The sequence below is a fragment of the Ursus maritimus genome, unplaced genomic scaffold, assembly GCF_017311325.1.
Source record: "Ursus maritimus isolate PB19 unplaced genomic scaffold, ASM1731132v1 scaffold_8, whole genome shotgun sequence".
Classification (NCBI taxonomy): domain Eukaryota; kingdom Metazoa; phylum Chordata; class Mammalia; order Carnivora; family Ursidae; genus Ursus; species Ursus maritimus.
Genome location: NW_024426996.1, coordinates 63,844,823 through 63,864,223, shown reverse-complemented (window position 1 = coordinate 63,864,223; position 19,401 = coordinate 63,844,823). Strand labels below are relative to the sequence as shown.

Here is a 19,401-nt window from a genome sequence, read left to right as displayed (position 1 = left end):
CCACAGACAAGAAGAAAAGGATAGGTCTACAGTCTACCTGTGCATGCCTCGGTCAAGGGAACAAGACAGTCCCTGTGTAGGACTATCCCATGAGGCAATGAGCAGAGGGCTCTGAGGAGAGAAAAGCCACAAATTCGGATGTCACATATAGGCAAACGCGTGCCAGCCCTTCCGGCTGGACAGAAATATCATTTTCAGAGACAAAGGTCAACAGGCCTAAAATGGTACAGAATGGTTTTCATCCAAAGGAGCCCCACATACTTTGCCAAGAGCGCAACATTCTGGTCACGTCAGCCCGGCACATGGATGAAAGAACTCTGTGCTGACAGCTTTGCTCTCTTCCCTTGGGTTGGCTCCCTCAGCAATTCCCATGAGCAAAGTGCTGTTTTCCTTAATGTGGGAGATCTCAGGTCTCCTGATTTCAAACATTCTGTCCCACTGCCCTGTGCTTGTTGGACCCCCCATGCCTGGGCTCTCGGTTTGCAACAGACAGCCCCAATGACAAGGAGAAATGCTCTCCGGAAAAATTCCACTTCAAGAGGAAGGCCTTTCTGAAGATGATAAGTGTACCAATTCCAAGGCGGGTCGAATTGATCTATTAGCAATGACCAGGATAGCGAGCAGGTGGAGAAAGTCCCCTCTTTGCTTCCTCTCTCAGACAGTTCACCTCACTTGATTTTACTGACCTGCCTTTATCGCTGACCATGAGCCCCAGGACGCCACGGACTCTGTCTGCTCTCCACCACCGTCTTCCCAGAAACTGGCAAGCACGTGAGCATGCTCGCAGTTGGCAATAATTATTTTTTGATGGATGGGCAAATAAGTAATAGAAGAACTTTAAAAATCCAGAAGCATGAAGCCATGTGAAACTATGCAAAAGTTGGAAGCCATATGAGAAAACGTGACCACCTATAACACAAGTGATACGGGATGAAACGACCGATGGGAGTAACAATCCTTGCTGACATCTGCCTTCTCATGCATGGCCCTGCGGTTTTGAGTTAGCAACTTAACAGGATAAACCACTGGGCTTGCAGATACGGCCTGCAACACTTCTGTCTTCGGGCCACTTGAGGAAGATGGGGAGGATCGAACCCATCTAAGAATTTCTCAAAAGTGAAAAAGGACTTGGCATCGGCTTCTACTCTCGCCCCCCGTGCAGAAATACCAGCCACTGTGGGAAGTGGTCTCTGCTGTCGCCCCCGAGCTCCTGGTGAGTACGCTTCCTCTGTCCTCTCTTCCCCTTTTGGTAAGGTGCACTTTGGGTTCAGTAATTTCCTTTCTCCCTCTCTCTAACTCCCCTAGAGCAGGAGAGTTCACCCAGCGATCTGGTAATGAATTAAGAGTTAACGGAGGTGCAGAGACAACAAGAAAGCTTGCCAGAGTAGAGCTAGAGAATTTCATGACAATTAGCGCTGATTTGCGCTCCAAGAATAGAAAAAAAAATTTGTTTTAAAGGAGAACAGAAAAAGCTACTCACACATACACAACCCAAAAAAGCTTTCTAGCACTGGCTGAAAATGATACCATTGGATGACAGAAGAAACACACCAGATTAGCCAATTAGCATTCACCCAAGAAAAACAAGTGCTTTGGAGGGAGGGAAGAAAAGGGACCCATCAACACTAATCTCAACTCTACAATGGCCCTGACTGTTTATCTCCCCAAAGGAAGTGCTACCTCCCCACTTCTTTGTGACCCTCTCGACAATTGTGGGGGAAAAAATGTTAGTTCAACATTATCGCAAGCCTGAATATGACTCTATTTATGTGACAAGTTGACAACATACAATTTCATGCTTGTTGAACTGATCGGTGTTATATATTCGCTGTGAATATTATGAAGCCTCGCCATTATAAATATGAAACAGTATACACTTATTCAAAATAACTCCAGCAGTGGGAATTTATAGCTTGGTTGTTTGTGTTCTTCTGAAGTCCAAAATGCCACCTTAAGAAGCTGCAGCACGCAGAAACAGATGTGCGGTGTGACTGCGACCAAAATGGATTGGCGATGACCTATGTGAGAACGGGCTATTACATTCTGCTCTGCATGGCAGCTGACACTGGTTTGTATTTAGATATGTGGCTGTTGAGAACACCGTGTCCTTAAAGCTCTGTTTAAACATGGGCCAAGGCATTTGTCTACTGGACTAATTATTTTACCACCCTTCTATGGCAAGTATCACTTTTTGTTTTCCTAAAAAAAAAAAAAAAAAAGAATGTGAATGTGTCTGCACACATATAGTCGTGCATTTCCACGATGCTGCCTCAAGTTCCAGCAAGTACTTTAAACCTTGGTCATGTCAGGTGACTGTTGGCAAGAGTAAATGCCTGCATAACAGGATTGTACCACTTTCTTGATCAGGTGCCTGGAAACGGCACAAGGCCACAGACCATCAACTCAGAAGCTGTCCCAACAACTGTTCTCGGTTCGGTTTTTGCTGTTGTTGTTGTTGTTTTTTTTTTCCCCTCCTCTTCCCGCTCCCCACTCCCTTTCTTTCCCTTAGCGAGCTTCAACCAATTTGCAAGTGTTCACTTCCACAAGGACAAATTTGGAAGAGTGAAGAACAACACAATTTATCCAAATGTGGAAGGAAATGAAGGAACCAGGCGCCTTGCTAAAGCTAGATATCAAAAATTTGCATAAGTAGTTTTCCAACAACAGAGGTGCTATTCAGAACAAAATAAATTGCTTGTATTGTATGCAAGGACACAAACCTTCACCAGGTTTGTGGCTGCTTCCCTGCTCATGTTTCTTGAGTACACCCACGTATTCCCGCTAAGAAGCTTAGGTTAGTTGCCCTCCGTAGGTAGACCTGAAAAGGTAATTGTTGATTTATTTTTTTATTTGATTATATATTTTTAGGTTGACCTAAAAAGGCTATTGTTTACATCAGCACCTCCAACAGTTTTATTTAGCTACGGGAAATGAGCCCCCAACATTTGAGATATCAATTAAGCAGTTCCCAGGATTGTCTAATAATTCTTTTGTGTCCTTGTTGTTTGTTTCTTGGCTTAGTATTGGACGATACTTCTCGCTCTTATTTTGAGATCTAGCAAAGGATTCAGTGACTGGAATCCCAGGTCTCTTTGGAAACATGTTAATTACAGTGTTGTGGAACTTCCCCACTCTAACAAAGTTTGTTATCCCAAATCTACATCTCTCTCTACTTTTCCTGTTGGACTAAAGTGAAGGTGTTGTCGGTCTGTCTAGTAAATCCAACCCACAAGATAACATAATCACATACATTCATTTCTCAGGGACCTTGGCGGTTCTTATCTCCTTGCTTTTATGATCTCTTATGAACAGCCAGGAATAGCAATTTGCAGCCTGTTTGTAAAGCAATCCTAGTCTGAACCTAGCCTTCTCCCCTTTTATCACACGGCGATATTTTGCAACTAAATCTCATTCGCCACATCGAAATTTGCTCTGAGCTCCATTTTAGAATAATGTAAGTATTCTCCGCGTGCGTGGAACATATCAAACACAGAATGGAGGGCAAATATCATTTCAATGAACTATTTATTAATAGAAAATGGTTTGTGTTCATTGCTTAGATTTATTGATGTGCGCCCACTGTACATTGTAGCCTGAAGCTACTTAGTTCGTGGTCGTCAGCATCTCGGACGAGCAGTGCTGCAGTTCACACGGTCCCGGGTCTTCCGTGTGCTTTGTGCAACTTGACTCTACCATTCTATCACCTAGAACATGAAACACGAGGCTCCAGTTCTGTGTTAAATCACAATTGTTTCCTAGTAAGTGTTCCAAGCTACCCATTTTTATTAACAGTTACTTTATTAAATCCTTAATAACATAGATAGAAGAGTTACTTAATTTGTGTGTTGAGCCATGGATGTTAATTTGTAAACATAATAACATACTGCAATCATTTGCATAATAGCATTTTAATCTTTTTAGTAAAAGCTGTAATTCCCTACAAAGTACACTGCAGCAGAAACTAAGTGACTATTGGTAATAATACAAAAGGCCTTAAAATTCTGATCCTATTATAGTGTTGGAACATACCCAAACTGCTTCCATAATCTCTGAAATGTTACTGTTCTCTGATTTAGGTGTCTGTGTCAGGAATAAAAATGAAGTATAACTGGTAGCAGCAGACTATTTCCTAAATGTAATTTAGTATTCACTAAGCACCAACACTTTGCAAACTGCTCTGAGGCTTTCCTTCAAAGTTCAGAGCTCCAGCTCTGCATATTGTGTGAGGAACACCAAGGAACTCACGCTAAACTTAGTCCTACTGAAGACACGGCTCTGATAAATCATGCTGATTTGGCACAAGGACGGGCATCAGCCACCAAGGATTTGGCTACTGAGTGTCCTCCCTCCTCCCTGCCCTATCGCCTGCATGCAGCTCCTTGAACTGTCTCTGAGCTTCAGTTTGGAAGAGAATGTAAAAGGGGAAGGGGGGGGGACGACGGAACAAAGCTACTTCTGGGGGAAAAAAAGAAAAAGAAAAAAACTCTATAGGAGGCTTGGTCTCTAGAGCCAATTAACACCCATCACAAGACTGGCCAAAAAAAAAAAAAAAAAAGTAGTCGTTTAAAAGTCAGGCCAAGTCATTTTACGCAAGATCTGGTCATTCATTAACCCATCCGGCCGCAAACCCTGAATGAATAACTTGCAGTAGTAACGGAGATGGGCAGGTCTACAAGGTAATAGTGTTTAGAGTCTCCAACTATGCAAATCATTCTATCACTTGGGAACAGAAAAGGCACAAAAGTATCTCCGATCATTGTTTTGGGACAAATGGCGTAACGGATAAGAAGTCATTTCTCTTCATAAAATTTTGCCCTTGCCAAGAATGAGGGTGTGTATTTATTTCCTTTATACCTCTCTTCCCCTTTCCCGAGCTCGCATTCTAGCTACTTGTAATTCAGCAACTTTGGCAGGCTACAGTAAAATACAGTATCCTGCTTTGCTTTCAAAACTATATGTGAGAGAGCACAATCTTGAAAGTAACCTCACAGGTTAGAGAAGAAGGAAAAAAAAAAACACCTTACAAAATTGCTTTACATCGCAGGCAATTCGTTTTATAAAACCCACAATAAAAGTTTTCATTGCTAAAAGAATAGGCCCATAATTATAGGGACAAATTAACCTTGTTAAAAATGTGAAGTCTGGGGTAGGGAAGAGTAGAAGAACAATTTGGCTCTCTGTTTAACAATGCAGTCTTGAAAGTTCAGCTTTTTATCTGCTTTGTGTGTTGATCTCATTCAGAGGTGAGCCATCTGCTGGGCTGTGTCTCCGAGACATTTCATATAGACAGGGGGACACGGACAAACAGACACGACATATGTGTAAGGCTGCTAGACAAGCACACACCGTCGCTGTACAAATAGACAGTTTGTCCAATCCAGCATCCTGAACCCTGATTACTTTAACCTACATTTATATCTTTCAAGTAAATCTAAGAGGCAATGAGCCACTTTTTCCTGATTCCTCTCTAGGTTTTCCTCCTTGTGAATGTGGGTCTCCACTTTTCTGGCCCCAAAGAAATCCGGCAGGGTCATTTGTAGGTAAATGACCCCCTAGAGAATCCAGAAGGAGGGAAAAACCCAAGCTATGCCCATAAAATGGTTCACCTACATCTCGGAGCACCTAAAGTATCTGGCATGAAATAATTGGTCTCTACTTAAAAAAACAAAAAACAAAAAACAAAAAAACAAACAACAAAACAAAAAAACCCACAAAACGCTACATTCTACAATCATTGTGCCTAATTAAACATATAGATTCTCACTTTCCAAATTGCAAATGGCAAAGAACCGGATCGACTTCCATGAAAAACAGCAGCCGATCCATGTCTTGTAACCACAACTTACATTAACAAAAGCAAACCCCAGGAAAGTTGGTGATGGTGGAAGGTGGTCATGTAACCAGCACCTGTGACTTACTATTTATTAGTGGGGGTTGATTCCGGTAGACATAACCCTGTGGGTCAGAACTCCTGAGCCCTATTTTTCCAGTGGTCAGCATAATGGCAGGGAGGAAATAGGGTGATAAACCAGATGTTCCCAAGATAAGGCAGATGTTATCAAAGCAAGAAGTCTAAAATAGTCTTTAACTGAGGTGTGTAGATGACCACACACACACACACACACACACACACACACACACAACAACACTATTTAGTCCCGCTACAAGATAAGCCGACAGTGGAGGCTGAAAATAAAACAGCACACAGGCTGGGTCAGATTGTTGCTTCCTGATTTGTGACTCTCCAAGATGAACATCTGATTTATACCCGGAATTTGGAATTTTGTGGTAGACTACAAATGCAAAGATAAGTACAACATAAATTTTTAAAATACTCCATAAGTCTCCATGAGTTTCAACATTTTTCACTGTTCTTATGTTACAGCCAATTATCTCCCCACTTAAATGGCTATTATTTTCTTCCTTGAAGTCGATGTTCTCCGTTAAGTGTCATTGCCAAGTGTGGCAAAAATCTGGTTGGGAGCTGTAAATTTAATTCAAATGACAAATATTTATTGATTGCAAATTGGAAATTCCAGAAATCTCGAAGAAGTGATTATTGTAAACAAATCCAGTGTCTCCGAAATAACAAAGGAGAATTTATTCTCCTGATGCTTAAATTGAGGTGGGGTTGTTTTCATACAGATTTCTGTCTCTGTTGTTCTGTTAAAATTCCAAGAGGTTTGCCATTCATAGAAAAGTCTGTCTGACCACAGGCACAGTCAGGAGCAGGAATTCATTACCATGGAAGGCTGCAGAATTTCCTCCAAGGAGACAAGTGAAAAAAAGCAGACACCACGTAAATTTGTGGATTGGGTTAAATATGTTCGGTCCCCGAGGCAGCAGAGAGACGGAGAGCCCCTTTGTAAAATGACTCACAAGTTTTAAGAAAGTATTTCAGCTTCTAAAGGTGAACAGAAACGCAACCAGAAGATATCCATGAAGTTCTGATTCTCTTTGGAATATTTCTGAGTTACCATTCTTTGTCACCTCCCTCCCTAACCTCACTCATATTCATCAGGGCTGATGGAATTTTCCTTCGAGGTGCTTCAAGTCTTTGTTCCCTGGACACCATCCCCTCTACTGTCACCTTGTCCCTTCCCTGTACCTGCATTGCATGGGGTTCAGAATGCAGCAGGGCCTGCTGTCCAATTTCTTCCGCTTTCTGCTTGCCCGCAGTATTTACAACTATGGGAATTTACATACGCTTAAATACGATCTCCATCATATTGCTCTCCTGCTAAAAACCTTCACTGGCCCCCTAATTCCTACTGTGCCAATTCTAAACAGTCCCAATTGCGTTCTCACAGTCTGCTGTAATTTCGTACCCTCCCTAAAGCCCAACCTGCTTCTCCTATCCCTACGTTCCCATCAGTACATATTTCGCTTTGGGTAAATTGAGCTCCTTACCTTCATAACCCTTCTTTGAAAACACTTCACTCTTATTCTTGTATCAGCCTTGGTGATGTGATTCTTGCTGTTTCCCCCCTTAGCTGGGATACACACGCACATACACATGCATGTATACATGTCTATATGCATACACACAGTCTTGCACTTGCTAATAGATATATATATATAAACCCTGAGTATATAAATAGACATGTACACATACACATGAATATACAGTGTTACATTATTTTTAATTGCTAATAAACCTCTATATATGTACACGTGTATACGCAGTCTTCCATTGTTTGCTAATTGTTTCACATTTCTTCATTTGACCTCCGAAACTAGGTTTAAGGTTCTTTAGGAAACAGATCCTTTGTGCTTTATATGTAATTATATATATACTAATGCAATTCACGCCATCACTAAATATATGATGGTCAATTTATTCCTTTTGTTGCAAATATTTTTTGAGTACTTACTTTCTGTTGTTTTCTAACAAAACATCTAGAAAAACTTCAGTGAACAAGACAAGCAAGTGCCCTGCTCCCCAAATGCTCACAGTCACTTGAATAGCCAAGGTTTTTGAAACTTTTTCATAAGTACATACTATATGCCCATTTTAGAAAAAAATGAGACTACAATTAAAAGTCAAAAGAAGTATCAAATCACTTGCATTCCCCTCAGAATAACCAGGTATTCTTGAAAGCTTCCAACCACCACTCCCTTGTTGGCATGACAGCACACCTTATAGACAACGGGAAACCACCCTGCGCCTTGTCTCCCACAAAAGTCCACAGTATCAGACCTTCCTGAGCATCCCCGTGATCAGCGGACATGAATGTTGGCTGCAGCTGTGGGCCCTTCTCCCCCCCTTAGCAAAGGCAGGCTTCAGAACATATTATGAGTCATGACCTCGAGACAACTACGCTCTCACTTGCCATGTTCTAAAGAACCTCAAGTGGCTGTATTCAGACGTAGCAGACGAAGGAATGGAAGATGCTCCTTCAGTAGTGTCAAGGAGGCATGGAAAGCAGATGTTTGAATGAAGCAGGGACAAGGTGGCCCATGGTGACCAGAAGAAGGGCCAGTGTGCTCTTTAAGCTCATCCCGGGCCACCCATCCTTACATACTGCCATGCTGTAAAAGCACTCCTTTCTTCTCCTTCTTCAAACAATGCACAAAGGCAAGCGAGGAAAGGAAGTTATGTTGCAATATTCTGAAATATAAATCTTGCTACCAACCAGTCCAGAGACAGCATCCTGTTTTCCTGACACATGGATCAGATTCGCTGGACGCTGCCCCTATAAAAGCCTGCGTCCTGTTTTTCTAAGTGGCTTCTGAATCAAACCTGGTCACCCGCATTTATACACCCAACATTGGCTTTGCAAGCAGAGACTGTTGGTTGTGTGTCCAGTTTCTCAACCAATGTGGACAACTGCGTCTCGGCACCCCCTTGCTCCCACTGAGGAATTAACTCNAGTGGGACGTTCAGTTATGTCCTTCTTTTCTTTTGAAGTCAAATAAAAAGAGGGGCGCCTGGGTGGCTCAGTCACTTAAAGTGACCGGCTCTTGATTTCGGTTCAGGGCGTGACCTGGATCCCAGGGGCGTCAGGCTCCGTGCTCAGCAGGGAATCTGCTTTGGATTCTTTCCCTCTCTCTGGGCCCCTACCCCTGCTTGTGCACGCTCTCTCTAAAATAAATAAATAAATCCTAAAAAAAATAATAACGTCAAATAAAAATTAAACTTAGATTCAAATGTACGAAAGAGGCCAAAGGAAGAAATTTCCATTTACTCCCAAGGTTTTAACATTTGGCTATACTCTCCATAGACTATCTATATCCTATCTGTATCTCTAAATACCCCTTCCTCTCTGCTTTGATTAGAATTCAGAAATCCTGTGGCCAGTTTCCAGGGGAGTCATCGATGCGCTGCTTGAGTCAGGGAAAGTGTTGAACTGCTCGGTGCCTCATTTTATTCTGGGAATCGGAGGTAGATCACGCTTGTTATTGGCAGATCGGGGTGGCGGAAACCGTGACTGTTTGGCTTGCTCAAGTACAAGGCCTTCACAAATGTGATGAGGCAGGGCTTTGAGAACTGGAAGAAAGTGAGCACGGGTAAAGTCCACGGGGAGAGGCTTAAAGGCACAGGCTCCGGGAAGGGCTCTGGGGAAAAGGCAGCTTTGGAGGAAACACCGCAAAGCTGTGGCCCATCAAGGGTTACTGTCCTGCCTCTGGACCTCCCTCGCAGGGAGAGACGATTTGCAAATTCCACCTATGCTCCACACACACATTTTTTTTCCCTGTTAGAGCAGAGATGTCTGAGTTTAACGCTAGAGGGCAAAGAGTAGAGGCATCTTGGCTGTATGCAAATGCTGGGGAAGGCAGCCTGTGTCACAGTGTTGCCACATATGGCCTTACTCTTTGCACAGACAAAGAAGAGTGAGTTTTGTGACATCAGAGAAAACTGTTACAGGTTATCTAAACGGTCACTTTCGCTGTCACTAAGAGAATTCCTGACATCTCAGTCCCAGGGCCCTGGGAATCTCCATAATTTTAGGTGGCTTCTGATTCTTCATATCCAGTCTCTTAACGGTACTGTATCTTCTCTCTGAAAGCTGACCAGTTCATCTTAGGTGTTTCATAAAAGGGAATTTCAGTGACTTCTTTCTTTTTTTTAAGGGTTCGCAACCTCAGCACTACTGTCATTTTAGGGCCAAATAGTTCTTTGCTGTGGGAAGCTGTCCCGTGCCCTGTGGGACAGTGAGCAACAACCCTCGTCTCCACCCACGAAACGCCAGCAGCAGCCTCTTGCCTTCAGTCCTAAAACTCAAACCTATCCCCAGACGCTGCTAAACGTCCCTTGGGGGGCAAAACGGCTCTGAGTTGAGAGTCACTGGTTTAAAATGAGCTAATGAGAAATTAAATTAAATGAACCTTGTGTTTGAGAGCATTGAAAACAATTCTATCAGTGGTAGAAAGTTATACAGGGAAGCAAAAGGGGTGTCTTTGCATAGATCAAATCATCTATATATAACTAGTTGGTGAACCAAGTCTCCTAAAGGTGTAAATGAGAAGTGCCCCACGCAGATGCCACAACACGGAACATGGGGACACGAGGTCGTAGAGAAGGGAATTTTTGAAACTAGCCCACCAGAGAGGCACTGACTCGCCCATGCCCCACCCCCCATGTCTATTAGTAATTCCCTAGCCGTCATTTGCAAAATGCATGGCATTCACCCAACAGGGAATAGCCGATTTTTAGATAAGAGGTCCATAGAGATGAACATTTTTTAAAGTACTGTTTATTTAATGCAGCATGACTTAAAACGGGCCTGTCGCCTGACAAGTGTACTGAATGAGGAATGTTCAATTTACCAGTTCTAACTAGCCAAGTCCTCACATGAACTTTCTAAGACCCGGCTGAGAAGCCTGGGAAGTGTAACTAACCACAGACCTTCAGGGCGTCTTCTCCGCAGCCCTGACTCCATCGCCTTGAATGCTCTTCTAAGACTCTGTTCAGACATCTTAGAAAATCTTCGCCTTGGCCAGAACCTACAGCCACCCCAGCTACTCACCACGCCCCCACCCCCCAGCCCCGCCGGCGATCCCTACTTCCATGTCAACCAACCAACCAACACTGAAAGGAACGAGTCTGTTCTATTTTTAAATATATTCAGCAAAGCAGCAGCTTGATACGTCTTTGCAAGGGATGGTTGTCACCCAACCTCACTGTTACTCTATTTTCTATCAGTGATAGAGACTGGGAAGTCGGATCCTTTTGGGGTTCAATTCCCTGATCTTTATTGGTCAACTGTGCGCCTTGGGGAAAATCACTTGACCTCTCTGAGACTTGGTGTCTGCGTAGGCAAAGTGGGAATGACCCTCAGGGCAACTGAAAAATAGGCTGTTTTGAGGGAGATGTGAGAAGAAACCTATAGAGCACGGGGGTCTCCAAGTGTTGGCCACTGTTGTTATCATTAATGATTACTGTTATTAATACTACCATAGTCACTATTCACTCTTTAGTCAACACACATTTATTCAACACCTTCTGTGTGCTGGGTGCTGAAAAACCCCAGTAAATATTGTAAAATTGGTTTTCTTAATGACTCAATAATTTATTCAGTGCCTTTTATGTGCTGGGTGCTGGAAAAACTCAATAAATATTGTAAAATTGGCTTTCTTAATGACTCGAGATTTCAACCAAATACACTGAGGTTTAAGAAATGTCTCTGCTGGTGGGATTAAAAAATACACTTCAGGTGCTTTGCATGGAGCCTGGCACATACTAGGGAGAAGAAGTCAGATGATGATGGAGGTGTGGGTGGCTGTGATATTGGAAAGTGGTTGATTGGACGATCTTTATTCAACTTGTGTGCCAGAGCGCTCAATGTCTGTCCCTACAAGAAACCATTTATTTTCAAGTAAACGAGTGCTGCTCTTGTGAGAAAGAACTTCTTTTTTCAAAGTAACACTTTAATAGGAGTAGATTAACATTCCTTATTATAGGGTAGGCTTATAATAAGAGTCTGGAGCCTGGGAGGTAATTTTCACTATTGAAAGGTAAGCGAATTTTTACTAATTTATAAGTAAATATTAGAGTAGCTGGATTTAGAAGTTTCTATGACAGAGAGAAATCAGAGATATGATCACAAAATAACAATAAGAGTAACTGCTCACTTTGTGATGCAAATAAAGGTAGACGTCTGATCTCTTGGATAAAAAAAACAACGCAGTCTTTAACATTTCACATTAATTTACATTAGGCCCTTTTCTGTGGGAAATAGACAGGAATAAACAGGTTTAGACTTTTGTTCTTCTCTGTCACTAATTCTTTCACAACCCCCTTAGTATTCCAACACAGTTTAATGCACTCTGTTGGGGGCCCTTAGCCCCTTAATTCTCAAAACAACAAAATCCATTTATTTTGCAAACATTGTTTTCCCACACAATCGGAAGTGCCTGCCTGTGATAAAAAGTCTTTTGATGACTGCAAAGTAAGAACCCATTATGCTTTCAGGCCAATAATCATATTGCGGCCCAAGCCAAGTTTAATGAGAAATTAATTTTCACCAAGGGACACCCTTACCTCAAATATGTTTGAAGGCTCATTGTTGTACTGATTGGATATTATTTCTGATTGGTCACTGCACCACTTGAGTCCGCCCAGAAAGCTGTCTGTATCCAAGTCGTTCACGTCTAGTTCAGAAAGGTCAAGTTCAGGAAGATCTGGGCAAAGAGGCTGGTCTTCACCAACCAGAGCAGCACACTGTAGGAGGCAGGGGGGGAAAAAAGCTTTCATTAACTGCAGGAATTTATTATACTGCAATAGCATGTGATAGGAATTAAGCCTGGTTAATTCAACCACACCACCAAAGCTGGTTTCCAGGGTTTTAGTCACCAGAAAAAAAAAAAAAAAAAAAATCCTAAATTCCTTGACTTACTTTGCTCTTAAAGGATCCTGTGCCTGACCTATTCCATATAAAATTCTGCCTCCGGATTCATGGTAAGTGCCATGTGTCCCTGGAGCTCTCTCTGATTCTTCCAGTTAGAAATCTCCTGAATTTGTACCTTTTTGATGGTGAACACTTAATGAGTTTCAAGATGTTTTCCGGTTAACCATATGCAAAATTTTACTCTACCCTGAGTATAATCTCTTGAGGGAAGGATACAAATTTGATTTTACCTTGGATTTGCCATCACACATAATAGAAACAAAATAAACTAAATGAAATACAAAAGCATTAAGAACTCTACCAGGAAAACTTTACCCATTTTTGCCCCTTTAACCATTATAATCCACTAATTCCTTTAGCAAAAAAATGATGCAAGCCCTTTAATTTATCTATGGTTCTCTTGAATTGTTATTTTAATCTTTTACTCTCAATTTGACTTTTCATGAGTTTTAGCACATCATTTCGAACAGGTCAAAACCAAGTACCTTGAGATAGGGACAAAAGTCCTAACTTTTTCTATATGATCTTTAACATCTTTTACTATGTTTAAGTTGGAAGTCATGTGTGTTGGGGTGTGTGTTGGGGTGTGTGTGTGTGTACAGATGTACGATTTGGATTGCCTGACATCTACGCAGGAAAACTACTACAGCACCCCACAATTATATTTTTTTCATCATTTATGTATTCCTTTTTTTTTTTTTAAAGATTTTATTTATTTATTTGACAGAGAGAGAGACAGCCAGCGAGAGAGGGAACACAAGCAGGGGGAGTGGGAGAGGAAGAAGCAGGCTCCCAGCAGAGCAGGGAGCCCAGCGTGGGGCTCGATCCCAGGGTCCTGGGATCATGTCCTGAGCCAAAGGCAGATGCCCAACGACTGAGCCACCCAGGCGCCCCATATATATTCCTAAACTATGCTCTAAGTGAATTCAGAAGAACTCTTTTGCTTTGGAGTTTTCACACGACTTCAATCTATGGAGAGGTTTAATATAGCCCACACTATGGCTGGGCTGCTTGTCAGCAAGCCTATCTCAGGTCAGAATAGCCTTTCACTTCCCTGCGTGGAGTAGGTGGCCTTTCAGTTGTCCCACGCTGTGGGACACACTGTGAAAAAAAAGTGGACCACTTGATCGAAGAGGTAGTCTTCTAACCTCAAACTGGCCATCTGACGGCTGATTTCCTCACTGCGTACTGTGAAGAACCCTGCGGAAGTTTCCTACTGCAGAGGTCTGGGGATGCCGGAGCTGCAGGACTTAGCCACCTGCAAGCCAAGGTGTCTAAATCAGCAGGCACACACTCGGAAGTGGCGCCCTCACGGCCCTACCTTCCAAGGTCAGGAGGGATGCTGTGGAGTTGCTCACATCCAGGCAGCAGTTGGGCACGAAGCTGAAGATCCCGCTTGACATTTAGGTTTTGAATAAAATAAGTTTTATGCAGATTTTTTTCTCGAACACCCCTGTCATCCCTGGCAGGCTACATTACACGGGTCATATGCAGCAGCACGATCATAAGCACCACACTGAGAAGTAGGTACTGGGTAATGGAGTCAGCAGTTGGTAAGGGGAGGCTGCAAGCAGCCTGAAGATGACTGTGATTCTTCCCTAAGACCGCCAGGCCCCCGTGGGATCCCGAACTGCGGGCACAGAAGTAATGCCAAAAATAAAGGGCAATCCGCTCCACCTAAACTCTTTCCTTATCATTTTATTGGTCATTCCGTTTTTATTATCCGAGGTAGCCCAAAGTTGCAGATCGGTATACTTGACTAGGTTTATAAGTAAGCGGGGGAGGGGGGGCAGGCTGGGGAGAAGATTTTGTTCTGGTACAATGTTCCCATTTTGTCATGGGTGTAACACTTCTCAGGCTCCATACATGCCCACATTGCTTATCCTCCGAGGACAAACACACAACGTTAACTCTTCCACAACAAGATCAATCCAGAGACCAGGGATAACTTTTTCAATGGTGCCAAACCCACCAGGATTTCATTGAGGGATAGTCCTTAACCAGAAAAGCATAAACCACGAAAACAGCAACAAAAAATTAAACGAAGGTAGAAAACACAGGAGCTCTCTGTCTGGCCTTAGTTCCTGTCATGGAGAGCATAACTTAGGAGCCGTGCTTTGGAATGCCGAAGTGCCCTGCCGATTGGTGAACAACTTCTTGCTGTCTCTCTCCTTCGCTGCCTTCTCCAGGCATGGCTTGTTCAAAACCCTTCACCCTTTCGGGAACATGCATTTTTTAGAAACTTTTGAAAACCATTAAAAAGACCAGATCGATTTCTGGCATTTTGCTGGGCTGTAATTCACACGCTTCTTTTCTTTCCTCTCTTTCCCTCTCATTTTTGGTCCTATGTTATGGTTGAAAATGTGCATGTGCTCTTGCCAATGTTGACATGCTAATAAAATCAGGGTTTCTGCATGTGGCATTATCCTGATAATCTAAAACACATTAGTGGTAGCAGGTGTTCCTGTTATTAATTTATATTTGGCCTTTGGATGATGCCAGACTTAACAGTCCGAGCCCTGTAACTGTCCTCATCTGACATGCTGATATTTACTGCTTCCCTATACATCTGTAACAGGTGTGCTTTATCGCAATTAGAGACACATTCTACTGCCTCTTTGCAACTATGACAGCTATTTCCCAACCGTAGCCTTAATTTTATAATAAGATTTAAGAGGATAAAGCAGTCACTAAACACAAAAGGCTAATTATTGTACGTTTTTTCACCCCAACAGACTTTTCTCTTAGTTAAGGAGCAGACAATAAATTAGCTTAACTGCACTGATGATAATGAATCATCATAATTAAGTATAATTCTCCATTAACCTTTTGGAGGTTTTTGTGCCATTGATGGTAAATTTTAAAGAGAGAGAGAAGAAAGAGTGGACTTGGCCACATTAATTATATTAATGAAAAAAGAATTCCTACTTCTCATGAAGAAAATTAGTGAGGACGGGGAATAGGGAGCAGGGCGGGGGGCAGTAAAGAATGACAGTCTTAGTGGAGTGCGTGTCATGTGAATTGTCTCTATCCATCTTGGTAACCTTATTGTACATCACCTTCATTAAACTGTGAAACACTGGAGACTGAGTAGCTCTAGCCATACAGGCCTTTATTAACCACTGTGCTGTCCTGTCATTATGTGCAAAAGGGCATAATACGTTTTAGGATGACAGCAAACATTAATGATTCAAAAAATGAAAGCTGTCTCTGCTACCTGCTGCTCGTAATATGTTAGACCGGCCGAGGCGATTCCCAGAGCTGCCGCCGCGAAGGTAGGGCTTCTCGCAGCTAGCTGCCTACAGTGCAACAGAGAGGCGACTGGCCAGTCTCAGCCGACCGACAACTCAATCCACGGCTGGACGCTTAGCCCGGGAACTCACCTCCTTCAGAAAAACATAAAAGGGCCACTGTTCTAAATGGTTCTGACGCTTCCTTGAAAACGACGGCAGGAATCCCAGTGATTAAAACAAATCCTCCATATTTCCATATCAACTCCCAACAGCATCAGGATAATACATGATGGAAAAATGAAACTATAGCAGCTGAGTCCTACACCGCCAGCCAGACAACCAGCCCCAGGACGCTCCAGCTACTCCAAGACAATTAGGACTTTGGAGCCACTTACAACCCTGACTCCTACGAGCGACAGGACAGACGAATCATCCAGATCTCTTCCCCCTTACCAAGAAATCACGACAAGATAAGGACAATCAGGATCCGCAAGGACATCTGCCAAGGCAGGAGAGGGCAAGCCGAGCCCACATGTGCAAATCCGGTAAAGAGTTAAGAACGCAGGGCATGGCTCGCTAGATAGGAGAAATGCGTTCGCAGATGGCCCTGGCCAAATTATTTTCACTTTAGATGTGTATCACTGCACCACATGGACATCTTATTTAATCAAATCACGTGTGGCACTCGATCCTCCCCCTCACCCTACGTGCCCCCAGCTACCCAGAGGAAGCACTAGCAGTCCTCTGCCAGAGTCATTGTTAGCAGCTCCGATCCCCCGTGCAATGCAACTGGGCTCCATCTCATCGCGGTCCACACAAAGTTTAGCTTCTTTCCCCAAGTTGCCCAAACTTTCCGAGAACATTCCATTGTGCTGAATGCAAACACGCCGCGGTCCTCCGTCCCCCTGTTAGTCACTGTAGGCTCCAGAGATTATGAGGAAACGGCTTGCTTTTCTCCCCCTGTATGAATTGTGGCCAGCAGAGACTGTGGAATTGATGTATTGCCGTCTATTTTTACACAAGCGGCGAGCAGCCCCACACACAGCCCTGCATAAACTCCTCTCTCCGGCTTCAGGCAGCTCTCCGTGGTACAGAGAGATTTAACCATTGGCGTCCCTGCCACCGACGCTAATGGAAAACCTTGCATGGTAAGGCAGAGATGTATTTTTTATTTGCTGACCAAATCTTTCGACCACATAGAGGTGTTTTAAGGGAATCGGCTGCGTTGTTTTGTGTGCTGTGGGGAAAGCAATCTAAAATAGCCTAGCAGGATTATTTAGGATTTTGTGAGTTCTCTGTCTGATGAACAGAGAGAGAGAGGGGGGAAAGAAAAAAAAAATCCGGACTAGAGTCAAAACTGACTCTATTTGAGCACATCCATTTTAATATTTTTATCTTCATCTTATTATAAATAGAAATGGCATTTTTCCAACCGGGCCACTAAACACCACTGGAAAGACTTCAGCTTCTGATTCATATCAATATCTTAGAGCATAAATATTGCATATGAGTAGAAACAGAGCCAAAGGCACATGGAAAGAGTTTCCAACTGCAACAGATATGGGTGACAGCAGCTAAGCTTTGATTTGCTCAAGGGATCTCAGAGCCACCTTAAAATAGCAAACTTATTGGAGTTAAGATAAGATTGAGATTCCCTTCCAAAAGCTCCTGCCCGGCTACTTCTCTGCCTCCTCTCCTTGTCCAAGCCCTTCCCCCCTTACAGGAATCAATGCATCGGGAGGGAGGGAAGCTCCTGGCTGCAATGCCCAGCCCAGCCCCAGCTCACCTCGATGTCACTCCATACAGAGTCCTGGTTGCACATGTCCCACGCCATCCAGCTCCTGAATGACGCCAGTCAAGCTTTTTCAACTCCAATCCACAGTGACACAGAGCACACACTCATGCAGGCAACCAGCCCCTTACTGAGAGTGAACTGAAGGCACCTGTCTTACTACAGTCCCCAGTCACATGACAAAGCTATTAAAAAGTAGGCTGGGCTGTCACTCACCCAGCCTCCCTTCTCCTGTGCAGCTTGCTGCTCAAACTCGTGACGTCACTCAAAGGCAGCCCTCTGCCTCAGTGAAGTAACGCTTGAAAAAAAAAAAAAACGGAAAGAAGAAAGAAAGGAAACACTTGGACTTTTGGAAGCTTCAAGCATCATGCTGTGATTAAAGCCAGCTTTGAATGCCACAGACTCTAAACGGAGCCCTGGCCATATAATAACTAAAATCCCCTGCAATCTTTTTTTAATTTATTTTCCTTCCAAAACAAGCAAGTGGCAAAGCTGCCTGTTTCATGACAGAGTAACTATACTCTTCGCTAAAAACGTGTACTCCCTCAGGATTCAAATTCTAAGACCTCCAGTGGACTCTAGCTCGGTTTGGGACTAAAGCAAGAGCTTATCACACGATGCATTTTTATGAGACATTTTCTAATTGGGGGAAGTGTTTGAAAGCAGAGAATGGGGCAAGCTTTTTTTTTTTTTTTTTTTTTTTGCTATTTAATCAACAAAACAGTCTGTATTTGTTAAGGTATAAACAAACTCCTCCCCCCAGAAATCGGCTGTCCCTGTGGCAGTAGGGAATACCGGCTCCCTAAGTGTTACTGCAATTTGCTTTGCTCCTTATAAGGAAAACAAGGAACAAAATACCACCCTTTCAAGGTTCCTTCTAATTATTTCCATTTCTTTCATAGGCTCCCAGAAAACAAGTGTTAGTAAATACAGTTGCTGCTGCTGTACCCAGATCAGCTGAGTTTCCCGGCTGCCTTTTTTCATACATGTAGCGTTCCCACTCCAGCTGCCTTAGGGTGCCTTTTTGAATAAACACTGGATTCCAACCCTAGTGTCTGGGTTGTGCAGTTTGCATTTGAGACCAAGAATGTCCGTGGAGTAAGGGAAAAATACTGACATGCTAGTAGCAGAAATATTCCTTTCTGGAGCTTTTTAATTTTTTTTTCTTATTTCCCAGCTTCTACCCTGAGACAATGAAGGCTAACGCAGGTGCACTGTTTTATGATGACATACATATTGAATACATAACAAACTCAAGGTACTAGATGTCACCGAAAAACACTTCCCATAACACCACAGTGGTCTGATTTAACCCTTCCAGGTTCCAGGGAGAGGCACACACGGCAGATATATTTGTGAATATATATGTTTTTCAAAAAATTTTAAACCCAATATACTTTTAAAAATCAGCTCAGCTCAATTCTTTTACTTGATAATAACTTCTCTGAAAAAAATCCCCCAGGTATCTAAAAATAATTTTAAAGCACTATTAATTTAATCTCCTCTTCTACTAAGGTTAATTTAA

At 42.9% G+C, this 19,401-nt stretch overlaps 1 protein-coding gene and 1 long non-coding RNA gene across 2 annotated transcripts; one reads left to right on the top strand and one right to left on the bottom strand.

Annotated features, from left to right (window-relative positions):
- The first annotated feature begins 395 nt into the window (after nt 1-395).
- Nucleotides 396-7,466, top strand: LOC121101491. Its single transcript, XR_005833481.1, has 4 exons — nt 396-1,213; nt 1,938-2,068; nt 3,593-3,758; nt 6,717-7,466. It is a non-coding gene; the product is annotated as an uncharacterized LOC121101491 (long non-coding RNA).
- A 4,714-nt stretch (nt 7,467-12,180) lies between these two features.
- Nucleotides 12,181-18,042, bottom strand: LOC121101490 (peroxisome proliferator-activated receptor gamma coactivator 1-alpha-like). Its single transcript, XM_040625243.1, has 2 exons — nt 17,871-18,042; nt 12,181-12,664 (listed from the first exon to the last, which is right to left on the bottom strand). Exons 1-2 carry the CDS (start codon nt 17,916-17,918, stop codon nt 12,458-12,460), a joined length of 255 nt encoding a protein of 84 aa, XP_040481177.1. The 5' UTR covers nt 17,919-18,042; the 3' UTR covers nt 12,181-12,457.
- Between the last annotated feature and the right edge of the window lie 1,359 nt (nt 18,043-19,401).